Source organism: Mercenaria mercenaria, chromosome 1 (genome assembly GCF_021730395.1).
Source record: "Mercenaria mercenaria strain notata chromosome 1, MADL_Memer_1, whole genome shotgun sequence".
NCBI classification, from domain to species: Eukaryota; Metazoa; Mollusca; class Bivalvia; order Venerida; family Veneridae; genus Mercenaria; species Mercenaria mercenaria.
In genome coordinates, this window is record NC_069361.1 from 102055104 (window position 1) to 102075278 (window position 20175).

The 20175-nt window shown below is 35.0% G+C and overlaps 2 protein-coding genes across 2 annotated transcripts in view; one reads left to right on the top strand and one right to left on the bottom strand.

Annotated features, from left to right (window-relative positions):
- Positions 1 to 6292, bottom strand: part of LOC123528637 (rab3 GTPase-activating protein non-catalytic subunit-like) — a 76251-nt gene extending 69959 nt beyond the window's left edge. Inside the window, exons 1-4 of the mRNA XM_045308514.2 lie at positions 5892 to 6292; positions 2792 to 3004; positions 939 to 1023; positions 76 to 199 (exon numbers count right to left, since the gene is read on the bottom strand). Of these exons, the coding sequence (XP_045164449.2) occupies positions 76 to 199; positions 939 to 1023; positions 2792 to 3004; positions 5892 to 6012 (543 nt within the window). The 5' untranslated portion in view covers positions 6013 to 6292. The remainder of the gene's footprint in view (positions 1 to 75; positions 200 to 938; positions 1024 to 2791; positions 3005 to 5891) is intronic.
- Positions 6293 to 6355: 63 nt separating this feature from the next.
- The window catches only part of LOC123545350 (DNA repair protein XRCC3-like), a 40771-nt gene continuing 26951 nt past the window's right edge, over positions 6356 to 20175 (top strand). The window contains exons 1-2 of the mRNA XM_045331675.2: positions 6356 to 6500; positions 11517 to 11642. Coding sequence (XP_045187610.2) covers positions 6443 to 6500; positions 11517 to 11642 — 184 coding nt within the window. The 5' untranslated portion in view covers positions 6356 to 6442. The remainder of the gene's footprint in view (positions 6501 to 11516; positions 11643 to 20175) is intronic.

Sequence of the window (20175 nt, forward strand, 5' to 3'; positions counted from 1 at the left end):
CAATAAAATCCTTGAACAGAACTGAGCAGATAAGGATTAAACCACAAAAGATTTCAGCTAGGGCTTACTGCTTACCTCAGTATACATGCGTACAAATCCTGTATTGAACCCTACAAGAACACATGTCCAGTCTGGTGCACCCTGGGTACTCCTCTTCTGGGATGCAAGTGGAAGACTCAACAAGGCTGTTATATTTTCCCTAAAAAAATAATTCAATTTTTCAACAATTTCTTAGATGAAAAGTATTATAATAAATGTTCCACAATTCCATCCACTCAAGAACTAGTAACTAAGTCAATACCACATAATCAGGCACCATTTATATCCCTTTCAAATCACGAAACTTACCCAAGTACACCATTTAAACTTTTAAACTTAAAGGGATGGAATGACCATTAAAAAATGCTATGCCTTAAAAGCCTGGCTAGAAACATGGAACAGTTCCTACTGCCAAATGTTTCAATCTATACTAAGTCTTACATGTTATTTAGAGTTACAGAACAATTAAGGACGTATGCTAGAATTTGGTGCGAAAATTTTCCCAATAACAGAATTTCTTCAAACTTTGGATATTATAGGACAATCATCTAAGAAACAAAAAAATGCAATAAAAATCATAGGTCACCGGTATCGAAAAAATGACGTTTTCAAGGGCAGATAACTCTTTTTCGAATCCAGTGACCTATGATTTTTATTGCATTTTTTTGTTTCTTAGATGATTGTCCTTCAATATCCAAAGTTTAAAGAAATTCTGTTATTGGGAAAATTTTCGCCCATCTCATATACAGGGAATTCTAGCGTACGCCTTTAAGATGACAATAAGAAAGCATAGATCTGTTATGTCTTAGATGCAGTGTAATCTAATTCTGGAGTTCACAATGCATTCAATATACACTAATAAAAAGGTAACAGGTCAGAAAAGTCAAATGTGAACAAACCCAGCATCTTGAGCAACAGAACCAGACCATACAGTGCTGTAATATGATGTATCATCATCCTGTCCACTGTCACCATCAAACTTGGCTGCAAGTATAGTCATTCCTTGATTACTGTGAATGGGATATGTGAAGGATGTTGGGCTGATTCAAACTATATACATATAAAGTTTGGATGCTGTAATACACTGGAATTTTTTATGTAGTAGTACTACACAATTTAAATAAGCTCAAAATTATCTACACTGTGTACAGTGTGCCGACATAAAAAAAGATACGATTGGAAAGGCAACAAATGGATATTTACTGTTAAATCTAACTAATCTGTAACAACGCTTTAGTGGAATTGTGTGGTTTCATTTTGCAAGATCCAGACATATACTACACATCATTCTAACAATTTCTAAAAATGGTGGTAAGATCTTTTTTTTTTTTTAAATAGCTTTAATAATGTCATTTCTAAATGTATTTTTCCTATTGTAACAAGAGCTGTCCATAAGATAGCAAGCTGCTTGACCCTGAATTAGAGCTTTACCAGTAAAAACTTTATAAACTTTTACCAAAAACTTCTAAGTTAAAAGGGGGCATAACTTGGTCAGAATTTATCAGCGTTACGGGTATTGTTTCTCCTGGTGTAGACTTTGATAGTAAATAACTACCTTAAGTTTCAAGTCAAAAGCTTTGATAGTAACAGAGATATTTGACTTTATCAAAAACTTTAACCAAAAAATTCTAAGTTAAAAAGGAGCATAACTCTGTCAAAATTCAAATCAGAGTTATGGGGATTGTTTATCCTGTAGTAAATAACTAGTTTAAGTCAACAGCTTTGATAGTAACAGAGATATATGACTTTATCAAAAACTTTAACCAACGGCAAAACCGACGGTGACTTTGAAAAGTCGAGCTAAAAATGAACAAAATAACAATTTTGAAGCAAAAAATTTTTTTATAAATTTTTCAAATTGTTCTCATGGAAACACTATTATTATGCTAACTTGATGATGTCCTGAAAGTTTTATAGTAATCCATTCTTAAGTCCAAAATGGACTTAAAAAAACACACACCAAAAAATTACAACAAAAATGATTGAAATTTACAATGGAAAATACTTATCAGATGTGTTCTTTGATAATAAATTAAAAACTAATCAAGATGTTTTGAAAATCTGAAAAGTTTCCATTACCAACCTCCAAGTTGTTTAAAATTCGGTATAACAACAACAAATTTGTCTTTTTTTTTGACGAGAAATCAAGGAAAAACCTTGTTATTAATAAGGTCTTTAAAGGAAGTGGTAGATTAAACAGAAGTTATGACCATAGATTATATTCTGGCAGGAATACAATAATTTACTTTGTATGAAGCTTTTTTTCAAATAGTCTGTGATAGCACCATTAACCAGGGGATTTGAACCTCTATATGCAGCCCGTCTGGGCATACCATGCAAGGCTTTTAGCACTGGTATTCGCAACAGAGGTAAAATAACCTCAGAGGGAGGGGTGCGGTCATGACATTTTGTTTAAATAAGGCTGTTATGATTGTTATTATTATTATTGTCATTATTATTACTGTTATTATTATTATTATGTACAATGCCATTGAATATGTCACTGTATGGAAATAGGCATTTAATCAAATTATTCAGTGTCAGTCTTTTAGTAATTATGAAAAAGTACATATTAATAGAAAACTGAAGCAACAATGGCATGATGTCACGTGCATATTCAAATTGCATGTCTGGTCTATATTGCTATCAAAATATTAATGATGAAGTGAATGTTTTGTGGAGAATTTAAAACTTCTTCAGAAAAAATGAAATCTCATCATAATCTGACGTACCAGTAACTAAAAGAACTTACGAGTCATTAGGACAAGCCTGTCTTCATTTGCAAGTGCAATTAAATCTGCTGCAGGTGACACAGAGATAATACACTCTTGCATCCATTTCTTCCATCCATTGTTTCCCTCCCCTTCTGTCTCTTCTTCTGGCGTTGTTTCCCTTGATTCCTCCTGTTTGTCATCATTCCAGTCCCCCCAATCCTCATCCCATCCATCCGATGTTGGTGTCTCATCTGTTTATAATCATTGACAAATACATATTTTTCTTCTTGTTTCAAACAGTATTTTATATCACCTACAATCTGCAACATTAAGTTTACCCTATTTGTGTTTTTCAACCTTCACAAAACTGTCCAACGGACTGCCTGACATTCTGTCATACAATGTACTGTCTTAGGGGGTTGAACGTGATTAGTGTTGTTGTGGGAGTCAAAATGGTGGAAAGTGACATTTTTTTGTCAAGAATTTTCTAAAAACTTTGTATGTGTAAATTTGTTTGCAGTTTTCTCTTAATTTCAATATGGCCAGTCCAGAGAGCTATGTTTTGGCTTTAATCGGCATCAATCGATGGCTAATGGGGTAATATTTTGAAAGACCTTCACTTTTTTTAACCAATATGTGCATAACACTGCTTAATTTTGAATCAGCTTACACTTTTCAATGATACCCAGACCCATTCACGCCAGACCTGAACCCAGGACCTTCCCATCGATGTTTACCCACAACAAAAAATTGCAATAAAGTCATCCCCACAACAACATAACATGCATAAAGTGAAAAAAGTCAGCGATAAATGTATTAATGAGTGTGAAAATTGGACAAATTTCTTAATTAGCCAGTGATTAATCATAGTTAACAACATAAAGGTCTGAGTAGGGTTTAGATACGTTAAAATGGAGAAAAAGTGAAGGTCTTTCAAAATATTACCCCAATCAGCCAACTGGTGCCTTCAATAACTTTTTTGTTCTTAAATCTATTTAGCCAACGACTGATGCCGATTAAAGCCAAAACATAGCTCTCTGGACTGGCCATATTGAAATTAAGAGAAAACTGCAAACAAAGTTACACATACAAAGTTTCTGAAAATTCTCAACAAAAAAACATCATTTTCCGCCATTCTGACTCCCAAAACAACTCCTCACATAAAGACTCCCACAACAACACTTTACGTTCGACCCCCTGTAAATGTATTCCCAAGTTGAAAATGTATGTCAGTATTGTAAAACACATGCCATCTAAAACTGCATGCTGGAATAAAAATGTTTGTCCAAAAAATGGTGCTAACTAAAAAAAAAACAACATCTGACAAATTCTCATGTCCACTCTATGCTGATTATGTATAGTTACAAAGTTTCATTTGAACTGTACAGCAACTGTATGAGGAATTGAGTACACATCGTACAGCTGCAGTTGTAATATTGCTTAAAGTTTAACACGAGCTGTCAGAGGACAGCAACACTCACCTATTCGACACCTTTGTCACTTTTTTCACGTATACATAATTAGTTCATCATTATGTTTTGATTTATTATTGCACTTGCCATCGCTATTAGAAATCGTGAATACACACGAAACCCGTTATAACGCTACTCGATATACCGCGGTATTCATTAGAACGCGGTAAACTCTTGGCTCTGGAATTTTCGGGGGTTAAAAAAAACAAACAAAAAAAACGAGTCCGCGGATCTTATTTAATTTGATCATAACCAGCGTTAAAACTACATGTACCTGTGTACATTAACACCTTTGCCATAACAACTGGTAACAAAAATCAATAATTGTCTGCTTGCTTACTTGTTTTGCATATCGCCTTTGTTAAAGTTTGAATACATGTAGACATGTGACACTGACAATTAGGCAATCAGTACCGTGTCAAAATTAGATTGTTTGCATAACAAGCGTGTAACACTGGTCAGTCAACTATCAAACCGATAAGTTTGCACCAATTAAGCGGATGACATGAACACCTGAGTGAAAAAAAATTGAACAACAGGCCCAGTTTTGTAATAAAATGCAGCCGTTTTTCGTAATCATCACACTCAGTTAATCAGAACTAACGAAGATTCGACGCAATGAAAGCCATATTGAGAATTCTCCCTTTTTAATATCGTATATTAACGACGGTGATTTAACAATTTTCTATCTTATTTATCAATTTTCTTCATGTATTCAAAATTAAATTTTTTAAGACTGTCCGCGTTTTTTCTCTTTTAGTTACATTAATCCCCAGTGCAATTGCATTGCATATGTAATTCTCATGACCGCGCACTCCTCGTGACTCCTCACACAGCGTTATATATGTTTACTTCCGGGATACACAATTCCAACTTTCTTTTAGAATCACGACAAAATGAGAAGATGACACAGCGTTATAATTCTTTTAATGTATTTTTCAGTAGCATTTAAGGTAAATAAATGTCCCGTTTATACGATTCTCATTTCTTATTAACATAAAACAGCATCCAAAATACGTCTAATACATTACGGGTGGGTGGGGTATTGCATATACAGCTGATACGATCAACCCTCGTTATAAATTTAACCCCGCTAGATCCACGGGTCTCGAACCTTGGACCCCGATGACAGCATTATAACGGGGTCCCAACTTGTATATACACTGTAGTATACAATTAAATATATACAGCTAAGACATATTATTTATTGTCTTATCAGCCCTTTTGCTTGTAGTCTGAAAGGTAAGACCCTACACTAATACATACAAATTTGGTGCAATGCATAGACATATGTCAGCATTAAATAGCTCTACAAAAGCAACCAAAGACACAGGCAACTATCGAGACCCTGTTTGTGTTATCTAATGCATGTTTATTCAAAGTGCTGTAACTTTTCATTTTCCTGCCATTTTACCTGAGCTAGTGCTTACCCAAAAATCTGTGAATGTCCCCAATTCATTTCTCTACTAATTAGCTACTGTAAAGATATCATGCTAGGACTTCAAAAACGTGTGTAAGAAAAATTGCAGCTAGACTTTTAAACTGCTTGCAAATTGCTCTATGTCAGACTAACATTGCATATCTGCTTCTAAAGTATATATATTTTTGAAAGACCCAAACAAATTTATTTTGTCTTCCTATGTGTGTGATCAGATATGCTTGTTACCTTTGCTCGTCTCCTCAGCTTGTTTACAATTTACAGCAGCGTCCTTCAGCTCCGGGAATAAATAGTCCCGTACACCAAATACATCATTCAGACGAATACATGGTAAAAGATGACAAGACATAATTGTACACTGATATCTGGTCAGATGACAGCAAATAAGATACAAATATCAAAACAATTTCAAGAAAAATTAACTTGTCCCACCGTCAACATTTTTTTCGACTAGAAAAAAACATAAAAGTACTTCTGTTTCAGCAACTTCAAAATAATTGCAAAGAACATGTAACCACAGCTTCTAATGTTTGTGAAATTTGGATAAAAGTTATTTTTTGGATATTTTGCCAACTTTCAATTTCACCGGAAACGGAAATTCCTGGAACTTTATGAGCAACTTCGCGACAATTGCGCATTTTTGCGGATGATATTTTAAGTTTTTCATGCGTGCTATTATCACGCCACCGGTGTAGTTTGACACATGGCGGGAAATTTGTAAAATACACAACAACAAATAAAATAAATAACAGTCGTATCTATATACCTAGAACAGATAAATGTCATTTTTAGATACCCTTGACGTAGATGGCAGAATAAAAGCGGCGGCAAAGAAATGTAGGTTTGTTGTTTGGTTGGAATACCGCAGGGATCCGTCTAGTCTAAATAAATTATTATTTGACCTTTGGTTTATAATTTTGGACTAGGATCCGTCACATGCTTAGTCCAAATAATCGGTATATCGGCGGCCTGAAGATATTGGTAACACGCTTGGCTGTCAATCCAGAGGTCTGGGGTTTGAATCCCGGTCCAGACACTTGAAAATTTCGAGATGCTCTTGAGTGTCTCCATTCTCATCCATCAGAGGTCCGTCAAAATCCCCGAGACGAACCTCTGATTTATTTCCATCGTTTACTTGGTGAGCATGCGCACTCGTAATTACAATCGGGAGTGGTTTCAGCCAATCATTGTTCGCCATTATTTGGAACTCCGAATTGAAACTTCAAAAAATATGTAAACAGGATACTTGCTTAAGATGGATAAAGGCTGTATTCCATGATTGCGATAAATAAAGATTTATTCCTGTAATCCGACGTTAGGAGATTTACATCAAGAAATAATAATATTCGTCGTAAATGGACATCGTATTCCCTCGATGGTATGGAAAGGACGCGGTCACGCTTTTCACAGACAATTTTGATTGGTTTAGCTACGATTTGTCGCGAAACGACGCTGATTGGCTGAAACGTTTTACCTGTAATGTAACCAAATCATAAATATCGGCGAAATGTGCCAGAGGTTCATCCAGGGAACCACGGTAGACCTCTGGTATGCGAGAATGGAGTGTCTCCCACCTAACTTTGTGGCCTGTACTGGTTCTTCCCAGGAAAGACGGCTTCGCATTTATCGGTGCTGTACACCGGGCACTTTAAAGAACCAGACTGTCTATTCACAACAAAGAGCTAGTCTAAGTTAGACGGACAAGTCTGTATCTAAAACGGATTTCTCTCTATCTGTTCTGGGGGCTTTGTCTCACTCTTTCCCTCTGGTCAGATCGCGCTGTCTGTACTAGTAGAGGATGAATTTCGAGCCCTGTGTGGCTGCGTTTGCTATATGTAAAGCGCCTTTGAACGTGTTTATCATGAAAAGGGTGCTATGTAAATCTGGTATAATAATGATAATACTTAATAGGCTGTTTCGGGACAGCATGATACCTTTTGACTGTCGCTGATTAGAGGGATGACAACTATAAAATATCAGATCATAAAATAAGTCATCCCGATAAGCCAATGAGTAAGCTTGGCTATCACATGCTATGATAGATGGGAATAATTTCTTTTAAATATTTTTTTTAAATGAAATTCAAGAACTTGTCACAGGTGGCAGTAACGTACCTAGGATACTGTATGGGTCCATGAGCCATATGCACTTAAATTTATTACAATTATAATGTTTTCTTAGGAAAAAAATGACAAAAAAACATTTTGAAAAAAAAATGCACCTAGCTGTGACAATGAGCCATGAGAAAGGTAAGTAAGAACAGTTTGACATTGCTTCCAGGTCTGTATTTTTTTTTTTAAAAACAATATTTCCTTATCAATGATTGGCAGTCTTTTGGGCAAAAGAATAATCTTTCAGAAAAACCTTATTTCAATGCCCAGTTTCAAACCGTTCACACATCACGAGCGAGCAGCAGCATACAAAACGAGAGTGTTTTCTCTATTCGAATAAATTCCACACACTTTTTCGCACCAGAATCTCCCCCCTACAACAAATCAAGTACACCATGTCAGTAAAAAATAGTGCTATAAGCAGTCAGAATATGCTAAATGTAAACTAACAAGACTAAAAATAAGGTTCAATTCTACTTAGTTACTTACCAGTTGCTATTGAATTTGAATTTGGTAAATAATCTTCGTGAGCCATCGCTGCTTGCTTATAAAGGGTACTCTTCGGATTTTATCGCTAAGTTTGAAATAAGTAAACTGTCTCTGCCAGTGAAAATGTTCTTTACAACCACCATCTTGTCATCGTAAAATCATGGCAGGCGGAGGTAATTTGCGAAAGCGAAAAAGTTAAATAGCAAATTTGTAAGTAACAAAGTAGGATTGAACTTGATTTTCGGTCTTGTTAGTTTGCGTATAGCCTGTTCTGAATAGTAATAACGTTATTTTAAACTGGCACGGTGTGCTTGGTGTGTTTTAGGCGGGAGACTTCGGTGTGAAAAATGTGTGGGATTTATTCGGACAGAGAAAACACTACCGTTTCGTATGCCGTTGCTCATTCGTGATGCCTGAACGGTTTGGAGCTGGGCTTTGAAGTAAGGTTTTTCTGAAAGGTTATTCTTTTGCCTAAATGACGGCCAATCACTGATAAGGAAATATTGTTTTGAAAACAAAAATACGAACCTGGAAGCAATGCACATGTCAAACTGTTCTTACTTACCTTTCTCATGGCTCATTGTCACAGGTGCAAAAATTTTTCCAAAATGACTGTCATTTTTTTCCTAAGAAAACGTTATAATTGTAATAAATTTAAGTGCATATGGCTCATGGACCCATACTGTATCCTAGGTATGTTACTGCCACCTGTGGAACTTGTATGTAAAAAAAATTACACATAAACCGTATATAAAGAGACGATGGGGATAACATGGTGAATTTCAATATTGACCCCTATGTTTTTGTACCCCATGCTATCCCACAACATTTTGGCAATATCCGACTCTACCTACTGAACAATACAAGCACAGATAATGTATACTTTCCCCACCTTGAAATGTACCACAAAGTTGTAAATTATCATTTTCTGTATGCTGACACAGCCGTGTTTACAACCCGTACATGATCGCGTAAAGCATTGACACGGTCATGTCCAGGTGTAAACTGCATTAGAAAGCGATAGAATTTGGTGAAACAAGTTATGATTCATAAGAATGTTAATAAAGACACTAACTGCAAACATTTACACACCTCGGAAAGCTCTATCTGAGAAGAATACGTGTATTTTGTCTTTCTCGCTCTACATTCCTGCATTTCTCGCCATGTTGACAGTCATCTAACTGTTGATGAAACCAGTATTCTGATTGGATGAGTCATATTGACCGATACATAAAATGATCATGTGACCTTTCTTGTGTCGTGGCCGGAAAAGAAGAAATGTTTGTCAGTAAATAAATGATAAAGATACATCAATATGAATATGGCACAAAACAGATTGCTTATATGCATATTGTTTTGTTGAAATTTTGATGTTTTTCCTAGAAATACCAGCTAGGACAAAATTGCCGAGGTATTTTTCGTAACGTAGTCTGAGACATTTTAACAAATCAAAGATTTGTTATTGTGAGATATCAGAGTATCAAGTGACCAGTGTGAATATTTAATTTCTATTGATTGTGTAACTATTATGCAACTACACTTACATTTTGTTAAGTCCCCTTGTTATGTCAGGAATGTCAAGAAAATCATTGTAACTTTTTTTATGTCCAAATTACAAGCAATTATAAAGTAATTTGTGTAAGCTTCCTTGTAATGTGTACAAAGCAGTGTTCGTGTTTACAAGGTAAAAGTATCTTAATACGCAATAAAATTGGTTTGTACGCATATTTTTCAAGGCCATTGTGTACATGGGACGCAAAGTAAAAAGGGAATTCAACGTAACAAGTTTAAAGTCACGATGTCGGAATCCCATTTTCATTTTCAGCAGCATTATTTTCTAAAAATAGCACAGAATGATGTAGCCTTTTGCCATGCAGTGAAGTATTTAGACAGGTTTAGGATATTGATCAAAATCGCTACTTATTGATGTAAATTATATGGAAACAGCCTGGTTATTACAGATATTACTGAAAACAGCTGACTCACACATTGCAAACCAAAAGTAATATAGAGCCAATTTTTTAAAGTAACTATTAACTAGTCAAACCAATTGTATTTGATGAAACTTTGTAATTTCTTTATACCTGTGTTGTGTTTATCAGAACTGTAATACATTTATGAAGTTAAATAAGGTGTTATTTATTGTAAAACATGGACAATTGTCAATATTGTAGCCACAAAACCTGCGACTCAATCATATTTGGCTGGGACTCAACATTTTTGGGACACAAACACTGACAAAGTCATTGAATGCATATTCTTATAACCATTTTCTTGCTTGTTTACTGATGTTCCAATGTCATTTCAAAGTAACTGTTAACAGATGAAGTTTTATAGTAATAATTTCTCTGTTCATATGAATTATGTCTCCCCCAATAGGTGGGGAAGACATATTGTTTTTGCTTTCGCCGACAGACCCGTCCGTCTGTCTGCATTAAGCTTATCAGGCTTTCACAGGTCAAACTGCTGGCCAGATTTAGACGAAACTTCACAGAAGTGATCAGTACCAAGCCTAGTTGTGCATATTGCCAGTAGTTCCGCTTCGCTGCACAAAATGGCCACAATAGCTAAAAATAGAATAATCTTGTCTGGCTTTCACAGGTCAACCTGCTGGCCGGATTTCGACGAAACTTCTCAAGAGTGATCAGTACTAAGCCTAGTTATGCATATCGCTGACACGTTCCGCTTCGCTGCACAAAATGGCCGCCAGAGCTAAGGATAGAAAAATCTTGTCCAGCTTTCACAGGTTAAACTGCTGGTTGGATTTCAATGAAACTTTACAGGAGTAATCAGTACCAACCCTAGTTGAGCATATTGCTGGCATATTCAGCTTCACTGCACAAAATAGCCACCAGAGCTAAAAATGGAAACATTTTGTCCGGCTTTCACACTTCAAACTGCTGGAAAGATTTTGATGAAACTTCACAGGAGTAATCAGTACTAAGCCTAGATGTGCATATCACCGACACGTCCGCTTCGCTGCACAAAACGGCCGCCAGAGCTAAAGGTATACATAGGGGGGAGACATATGTTTTTGTGACAAAAACACCTTCTAGTTTTCTGTTGCATTTGAATAATCATGTCTTACACTGTTATTGAATTACCTTACCATTTAAAAAATAATTTTGAAATTTGGTCTTGTATTTAGTTGAGTGCTTCTTGAAAAAGGCAATTACATAATATTGATGAATTAAAAAGGGATCAATTACATTTATTAAATTTGTGTAAGTGATATCTTACATGTGTATTTCAGTGAAGTTGAATTCCTGTGAATCTGTTCTGTATCTGACCAATCCAGTGGGTGCTCTGTCAGCACAGGACATCTCAGCACTTAAAACAGCTGTATCAAAGCAGATATGGAATAAACCACATAAAACAGGTTAGTTGTATTGAAGCAGATCCGGAATAAACCACATCAAACAGGTTAGTTGTATCAAAGTTGATATGGAACACACCACATAAAACAGGTCAGTTGTATCAGCAGATACGGAATAAACCACATGAAACAGGTTAGTTGTTTCGGAGTAGATATGGAACAAACCACATGAAACAGGTTAGCTGTATCAAAGTTGATATGGAACACACCATATAAAACAGGTTAGTTGTATTAAAGCAGATATGGAACAAACCACATAAAACAGGTCAGCTGTATCAGCAGATATGGAATAAACCACATGAAACAGGTTAGTTGTTTCGGAGCAGATATGGAACAAACCACATATAACAGGTTAGTTGTATCAAAGCAGATATGGAACAAACAACATAAAACGGGTTATTTGTATCAGCAGATACGGAATAAACCAAATGAAACAGGTACTTTATATCAGAGCAGAAATGGAATAAACCACATAAATCAGGTTAGTTGTATCAAAGCAGATATGGAACAAACCACATAAAACAGGTTAGTTTTATCAGCAGATATGGAACAAACCACATAAAAAAGGTTAGTTGTATCACAGCAGATATGTGGAACAAACTTCATACAACAGGTTAGATTTATCAGAGCAGATATGGAATAAACCACATAAAACAGGTTAGATGTATCAAAGCAGATAAAGAACAAACCATATCAAACAGGTTAGTTCTATCAGAGCAGATATGGAACAAACCACATCAAACAGGTTAGTTTTATCAGCAGATATGGAACATACCACATAAAACAGGTTAGTTGTATCACAGCAGATATGGAACAAACCACATAAACAGGTTAGTTCTATCAGAGCAGATATGGAACAAACCACATAAAACAGGTTAGTTGTATCAGCAGATATGGAACATACCACATAAAACAGGTTAGTTCTATCAGAAGATATGGAACAAACCACATAAAACAGGTTAGTTGTATCAGCAGATACGGAATAAACCACATGAAACAGGTAATTTCTATGAGAACAGATATGGAATAAACCACATATTTTATTAAAACAGGTAAGTTATATCAAAGCAGATATGGAACAAACCACATAAAACAGGTTAGTTTTATCAGCAGATATGGAACAAACCACATAAAACAGGTAAGTTGTATCACAGTTGATATTGAACACAACATAAAACAGGTTAGTTCTATCAGAGCAGATATGGAGCAAACTACATAAAACAGGTTAGTTTTATCAGCAGATATGGAACAAACCACATAAAAAAGGTTAGTTGTATCACAGCAGATATGGAACAAACCACATGAATCAGGTTAGTTCTATCAGAGCAGATATGGAACAAACCACATAAAACAGGTTAGTTCTATCAGAGCAGATATGGACTAACCACATAAAACAGGTTAGTTCTATCAGAGCTGATATGGAACAAACCACATAAAACAGGTTAGTTCTATCAGAGCAGATGTGGAACATATCACATAAAACAGGTTAGTTGTATCAGCAGATATGGAACAAACCACATAAAACAGGTTAGTTCTATCAGAGCATATATGGAACAAACCACATAAAACAGGTTATTTTTATCAGCAGATATGGAACAAACTACATAAAAAGGTTATTTGTATCACAGCAGATATGGAACAAACCACATGAATCACGTTAGTTCTATCAGAGCAGATATGGAACAAACCACATAAAACAGGTTAGTTCTATCAGAGCAGATATGGAACAAACCACATCAAACAGGTTAGTTGTATAAGAGCTGATATGGAACAAACCACATAAAACCAGTTAGTTGTATCACAGTAGATATTGAACAAACAACAGGTTAGTTGTATCAGAGCAGATATGGAAAAAAACACATAAAACCAGTTAGTTGTATCTGAGCAGATATGGAAAAAAACACATAAAACAGGTTAGTTGTATCAAAGCAGATACTGAACAAACCACATAAAACTGTTAAGTTGTATCAGAGCTGATGTGGAACAAACCACATAAAACAGGTTAATTGTATCAAAGCAGATATGAAACAAACCACATAAAACAGGTTATTTGTATCACAGCAGATATGGAACAAACGACATAAACAGGTTAGTTGTATCAAAACAGATATGAAACAAACCAGATAAAACAGGTTAGTTGTATCAGCAGATACGGAATAAACCACATGAAACAGATAATTTGTGTGAGAACAGATATGGAATAAACCACATATTAAAACAGGTTAGTTGTATCAAAGCAGATATGGAACAAACCACATAAACAGGTTAGTTGTATCAAAGCAGATATGGAACAAACCACATAAAAAAGGTTAGTTGTATCACAGCACATATGGAACAAACCACATAAAACAGGTTAGTTCTTTAAGAGCAGATATGGAACAAACCACATCTAACAGGTAAGTTCTGTCAGAGCAGATATGGAACATACCACATAAAACAGGTTAGTTGTATCAGCAGGTATGGAACAGACCACATAAAACAGGCTAGTTCTATCAGAGCAGATATGGAACAAACCACATAAAACATGTTAGTTGTAACAAAGCAGATATGGAGCAAACTACATAAAACAGGTTAGTTTTATCAGCAGATATGGAACAAACCACATAAAAGAGGTTAGTTGTATCAAAGCAGATATGGAACAAAACACATAAAACAGGTTAGTTCTGTCAGAGCAGATATGGAACAAACCACATAAAACATGTTAGTTGTAACAAAGCAGATATGGAACAAACCACATAAAGAGGTTAGTGGTATCGAAGCAGATATGGAACAAACCACATAAAACAGTTTAGTTGTATCAAAGCAGATATGGAACAAACTACATAAAACAGGTTAGTTGTATCAGAGCAGATATGGAACAAACCACATAAAACAGGTTAGTTGTATCAAAGCAGATAAAGAACAAACCATATAAAACAGGTTAGTTGTGTCACAGCAGATATGGAACACACCACATAAAACAGGTTAGTTTTATGAGCAGATATGGAACAAACCATGAAAAACAGGTTAGTTTTATCAAAGCAGATATCCTTTCCTCTACCATAGCAGACTAATGCGTACCATAAAAACGGGGGTCGCTATTACCGCTATCATACACCGACTGACTACCGCAGATGCCTAAAACGTACCATCAAAACGAGGGTCAGCATTACCGACATTGTACAGCGTAGGACTTCCGGATATTTTCCGTTTTTCTTTCTATCTGGGTGAACTTTGAATGCTTTTTATTTTTTGCAGAATTTCATCTGAAGTGTAAACTTTCATTTATGTTATTAACAAAACGGTATGAAATCAGTTAAACTAATAAGTTAAGTCATTTATATGACATACTAAATATTATTACGCAACAAATCACAGGTGTTCAATAAATTTAAAAACAATATCAAACGTCTCGTGCACAATGATGTTCTAAAATCATTGTTATCGCAAACTGTTAATAAGATTTTCCTTTTCAGGCAATTAAGGGATCATTACTCGCCAAAAATACCAGTAAGTTCTGAATGTTGCTCGTCGCGGTAATTATCAAACTCAGTTTTTAAAACTTGGTTTTGGTTTTGGTTGCTTTGTTTTTGTAAATAAAATATGCGTAATAGAATATTTTATCGGAAAAATACATGAAAATGTACGGTTATATTGAATAAAATAATGATTTTTAAATCTAAACTCACACACAGCTCGTTTTAAAGCATGTTTGGTATGAAAAGAAACAAGTATATTCGTGATACGGAATCATGAAAGAATATTTTACTCCGCCATATGAAATCATGTAAAATAGGAATAAAACAAAAATGTTATAGCTTTAGAATGATTGTAATTTATTGAACAGACTACAAAATAGAAGATCTGCTTTTGTTGTTTTGCATATATTATTTATAAAAAAAAATACTAATTCAGTAGCTTATGTCTGTATAGAAGAGATATTATACTCTTTGGTTATCCACTGACTGATGTTTTATAAAAAGAAAGTTGATGTTATACTCAATATGTCTATGTTTTTTTTGCTATTGACAGTGAAAAAATTATAAAAATATAATACTGTAGTAAATCGAAGGAAGGGCACAGCATATAATTTTTATAGTATACTTGCTTTGCCGGGTTTTTTTTGCGTTTAGAAATGTTTGAATTTAGTGCTGTCATAGCTCTTAGTACTTAGACATTTGTATTGAAACTACACTTAAAATATATTATTAAACACTATTTAAACATAAACCCAGATCCTAAAGGTACCTTATTAATATTTTGTAGGAGCATTTGTTTGCTTTATTTTACCGAATTACACAAGAACATCCAATATTATTTCCTTTTTTTTCTTTATATGGTGAACTTTGAATGCTTTTTATTTTTTTGCAGAAAAATCTAATGTAATTTCATTTATGTTATAAAATACGGTATAAATCAGTTTACTAAAAGTTAGTCATCATTATATGACACTCACAATATACTACGCAACAAATCACAGTGTTCAATATATTGTGAAAACAAATCAACTCTCGAGCACATGATGTCTACAAATCATTTATCGCAAACTGGTTTATAAGAATTTTTCCTAGCAAGGCAATAAGGGTCATTACTAGCCAAATACCAGTAAGTCCTGAATTTGCTCGTCGCGGTAATATCAAACTCACGTAATTTTAAACAAGGCTTTGTTTATGAGAGGCTTAGTACTTTTGTAAATAAAATATGCGTAATAGAAATATTTTATCGGAAAAATACATGAATTTAACGGCTTATATTGAATAAAACAATATGAATTTTAAATCTAAACTCAGCACAAGCTCCTTTTAAAAGCATGCTTTGGTATGAAACGAGAAACAAGTATATCGCCGACGGAATCACGAAAGAATTTTTACTCCGCCATATAAATAGAGTAAAATATGAATAAAACAAAAATGAATTTATACATTTTAGAATCCATATGTAATTTATTGAACAACTTAAAAATAGAAGACTGCTTTTGTTGTTTTGCATATTATTTATAAAAAACAAATACTAATTCAGTCCTTATTCTAGTAAGAAGCGATTTGTCACTCTTTGGTTATCCACAACTGGCAGATTTTTAATAAAAAGAAAGTGATGTACATAAAATCAATAAGTCTAATTAATTTGCTATTGACATGAACAAAAAAATTATATAATACTGGTAGTAATCGAAGGAAGGGCACAGCATATAATATGATTAAACGTACCTGCCCTTTGCCGGTATTTTTTGCGATAGTAATATAGTTATGAATTTAGAGCTGTTCATAGCTCTTTGTACTTAGACATTTGTAATGATAACTCACTTAAAATATATTATTAAAAAACTATTTTAATTAACCAGATATAAAGACACTTTTTAAATGAATTTTTTTAGGGCATAATTGTTTTGCATTATTTTACTACCCGAAATTATACACAAGAAACAACTGCAATATTCACAGTTTACTACATGTTTATTTGTACATTTTAGATATGATGACACTCAATAGGCTATACTGATTATAGGTGTATATGATACTGCAAGCAACAAGTCTAATATGTAATTCACATTTATATATAAAAGTTATTATAAATAGTTTGGCAAAGTTTGGCCACTCCATTGTTTGTAGTAACCCTGTCGACCGGGAGGAAACCAGACGCGCCCGTAAAGCACCACATCATTACTCCACGGTTGGCTGTGGAAGCAACAATCAGCACCCACACGAACGCAATGGATACCACAGTACACCAAAGTAAATTAAACACCCCCCATAACTCGACGGTTGGCTGTCAAAGTAATGAGGAATATTTAGCGGACCAACGGAGCAAGGCAACGTACTGTGATTCTAAGCAAAGCGAGCAAGGCTACAGTACACCACAATATTTAGCGGACCAACGGAGCAAGGCAACGTACTGTAATTCTAAACAAGGCAAATACTATAATAGCAAGGCTACAGTACACCACAGTAAATTAAACATTCCCATAACTCGACGGTTGGCTGCCGAAGTAATGAAGGAATATTTAGCGGACCAACGGAGCAAGGCAACGTACTGTAATTCTAAGCAAGGCAACTATACTATAATGAGCAAGGCTATGACATAAGCAAGGCTATGACACATTTAAGCAAGGCTAGTCAGATATTGCCAAGGCACTAGAGCAATACCTTTTACACAGTAACATCCATACTATGACAACGTTCGAAAGCACGCCCGATCGCCCCCGCGGTCGACAGAATTTTTCCCGGCCCTTAATATATTAGGAGTGACATAAGTATGAAGATAAAAATGATTAACTGGATCACTATCTGTATAACTTAAAATGTCTATTAGTCCTCATCCATAACTTGGTAAATTATCATCTAGGTTTCTCATCATCAACCATCTGGAAAAATGTTAATACCAAAATGGATTTGTCTGTTTCATGATTGATTTGTAGCCCAGGAATCTGTTCAGTTCCGTATCTATGTAAGGTGCCTGCATTCTGTTCACTTCCGATGTTAGCATCCAAATGGCAGCATATCATCTGTAACATAAGAACTTCACAGAACAGTCAGATTGCCATAGCAGAATTTAAAATGCAATAATATAATTAATTTTAGCATAAAAACAGAAATTTTTATCATTGGGGTGTGGCGGGTGGGCAATTTAACATCGATCTGAAACGCTAGCCAGTACACCTTAAATTCAACTGTGAATATTGCACGTGATCTGAAGTTAATATAACGCTTGAGTGGTTCCCAGACGCTAAGGCGTTCATCATTACTCTATTGTGTTTAGACAGGTAACCAATAAATCACAAAACAAGATTACTTGACAACAACGATAGTTTTTAGTTTACACACCTAGCAACAAGATAGCTACCAATTTCGTGAGAAAATAAATGTAATTATTTTTAGGCAAAATAATTTTTATTATTTTACTACCCGAAATTATACACAAGAAACAACTGCAATATTCACAGTTTACTACATGTTTATTTGTACATTTTAGATATGATGACACTCAATAGGCTATACTGATTATAGGTGTATATGATACTGCAAGCAACAAGTCTAATATGTAATTCACATTTATATATAAAAGTTATTATAAATAGTTTGGCAAAGTTTGGCCACTCCATTGTTTGTAGTAACCCTGTCGACCGGGAGGAAACCAGACGCGCCCGTAAAGCACCACATCATTACTCCACGGTTGGCTGTGGAAGCAACAATCAGCACCACACGAACGCAATGGATACCACAGTACACCAAAGTAAATTAAAACACCCCCCATAACTCGACGGTTTGGCTGTCAAAGTAAATGAGGAATATTTAGCGGACCAAGGAGCAAGGCAACGTACTGTGATTCTAAGCAAAGCGAGCAAGGCTACAGTACACCACAATATTTAGCGGACCAACGGAGCAAGGCAACGTACTGTAATTCTAAACAAGGCAAATACTATAATGAGCAAGGCTACAGTACACCACAGTAAATTAAACATTCCCCATAACTCGACGGTTGGCTGCCGAAGTAATGAAGGAATATTTAGCGGACCAACGGAGCAAGGCAACGTACTGTAATTCTAAGCAAGGCAACTATACTATAATGAGCAAGGCTATGACATAAGCAAGGCTATGACACATTTAAGCAAGGCTAGTCAGATATTGCCAAGGCACTAGAGCAATACCTTTTACACAGTAACATCCATACTATGACAACGTTCGAAAGCACGCCCGATCGCCCCCGCGGTCGACAGAATTTTTCCCGGCCCTTAATATATTAGGAGTGACATAAGTATGAAGATAAAAATGATTAACTGGATCACTATCTGTATAACTTAAAATGTCTATTAGTCCTCAATCCATAACTTGGTAAATATCATCTAGGTTTCTCATCATCAACCATCTGGAAAAATGTTAATACCAAAATGGATTTGTCTGTTTCATGATTGATTTGTAGCCCAGGAATCTGTTCAGTTCCGTATCTATGTAAGGTGCCTGCATTCTGTTCACTTCCGATGTTAGCATCCAAATGGCAGCATATCATCTGTAACATAAGAACTTCACAGAACAGTCAGATTGCCATAGCAGAATTTAAAATGCAATAATATAATTAATTTTAGCATAAAAACAGAAATTTTTATCATTGGGGTGTGGCGGGTGGGCAATTTAACATCGATCTGAAACGCTAGCCAGTACACCTTAAATTCAACTGTGAATATTGCACGTGATCTGAAGTTAATATAACGCTTGAGTGGTTCCCAGACGCTAAGGCGTTCATCATTACTCTATTGTGTTTAGACAGGTAACCAATAAATCACAAAACAAGATTACTTGACAACAACGATAGTTTCTAGTTTACACACCTAGCAACAAGATAGCTACCAATTTCGTGAGAAAATAAATGTAATTATTTTTAGGCAAAATAATTTTTATTATTTTACTACCCGAAATTATACACAAGAAACAACTGCAATATTCACAGTTTTACTACATGTTTATTTGTACATTTTAGATATGATGACACTCAATAGGCTATACTGATTATAGGTGTATATGATACTGCAAGCAACAAGTCTAATATGTAATTCACATTTATA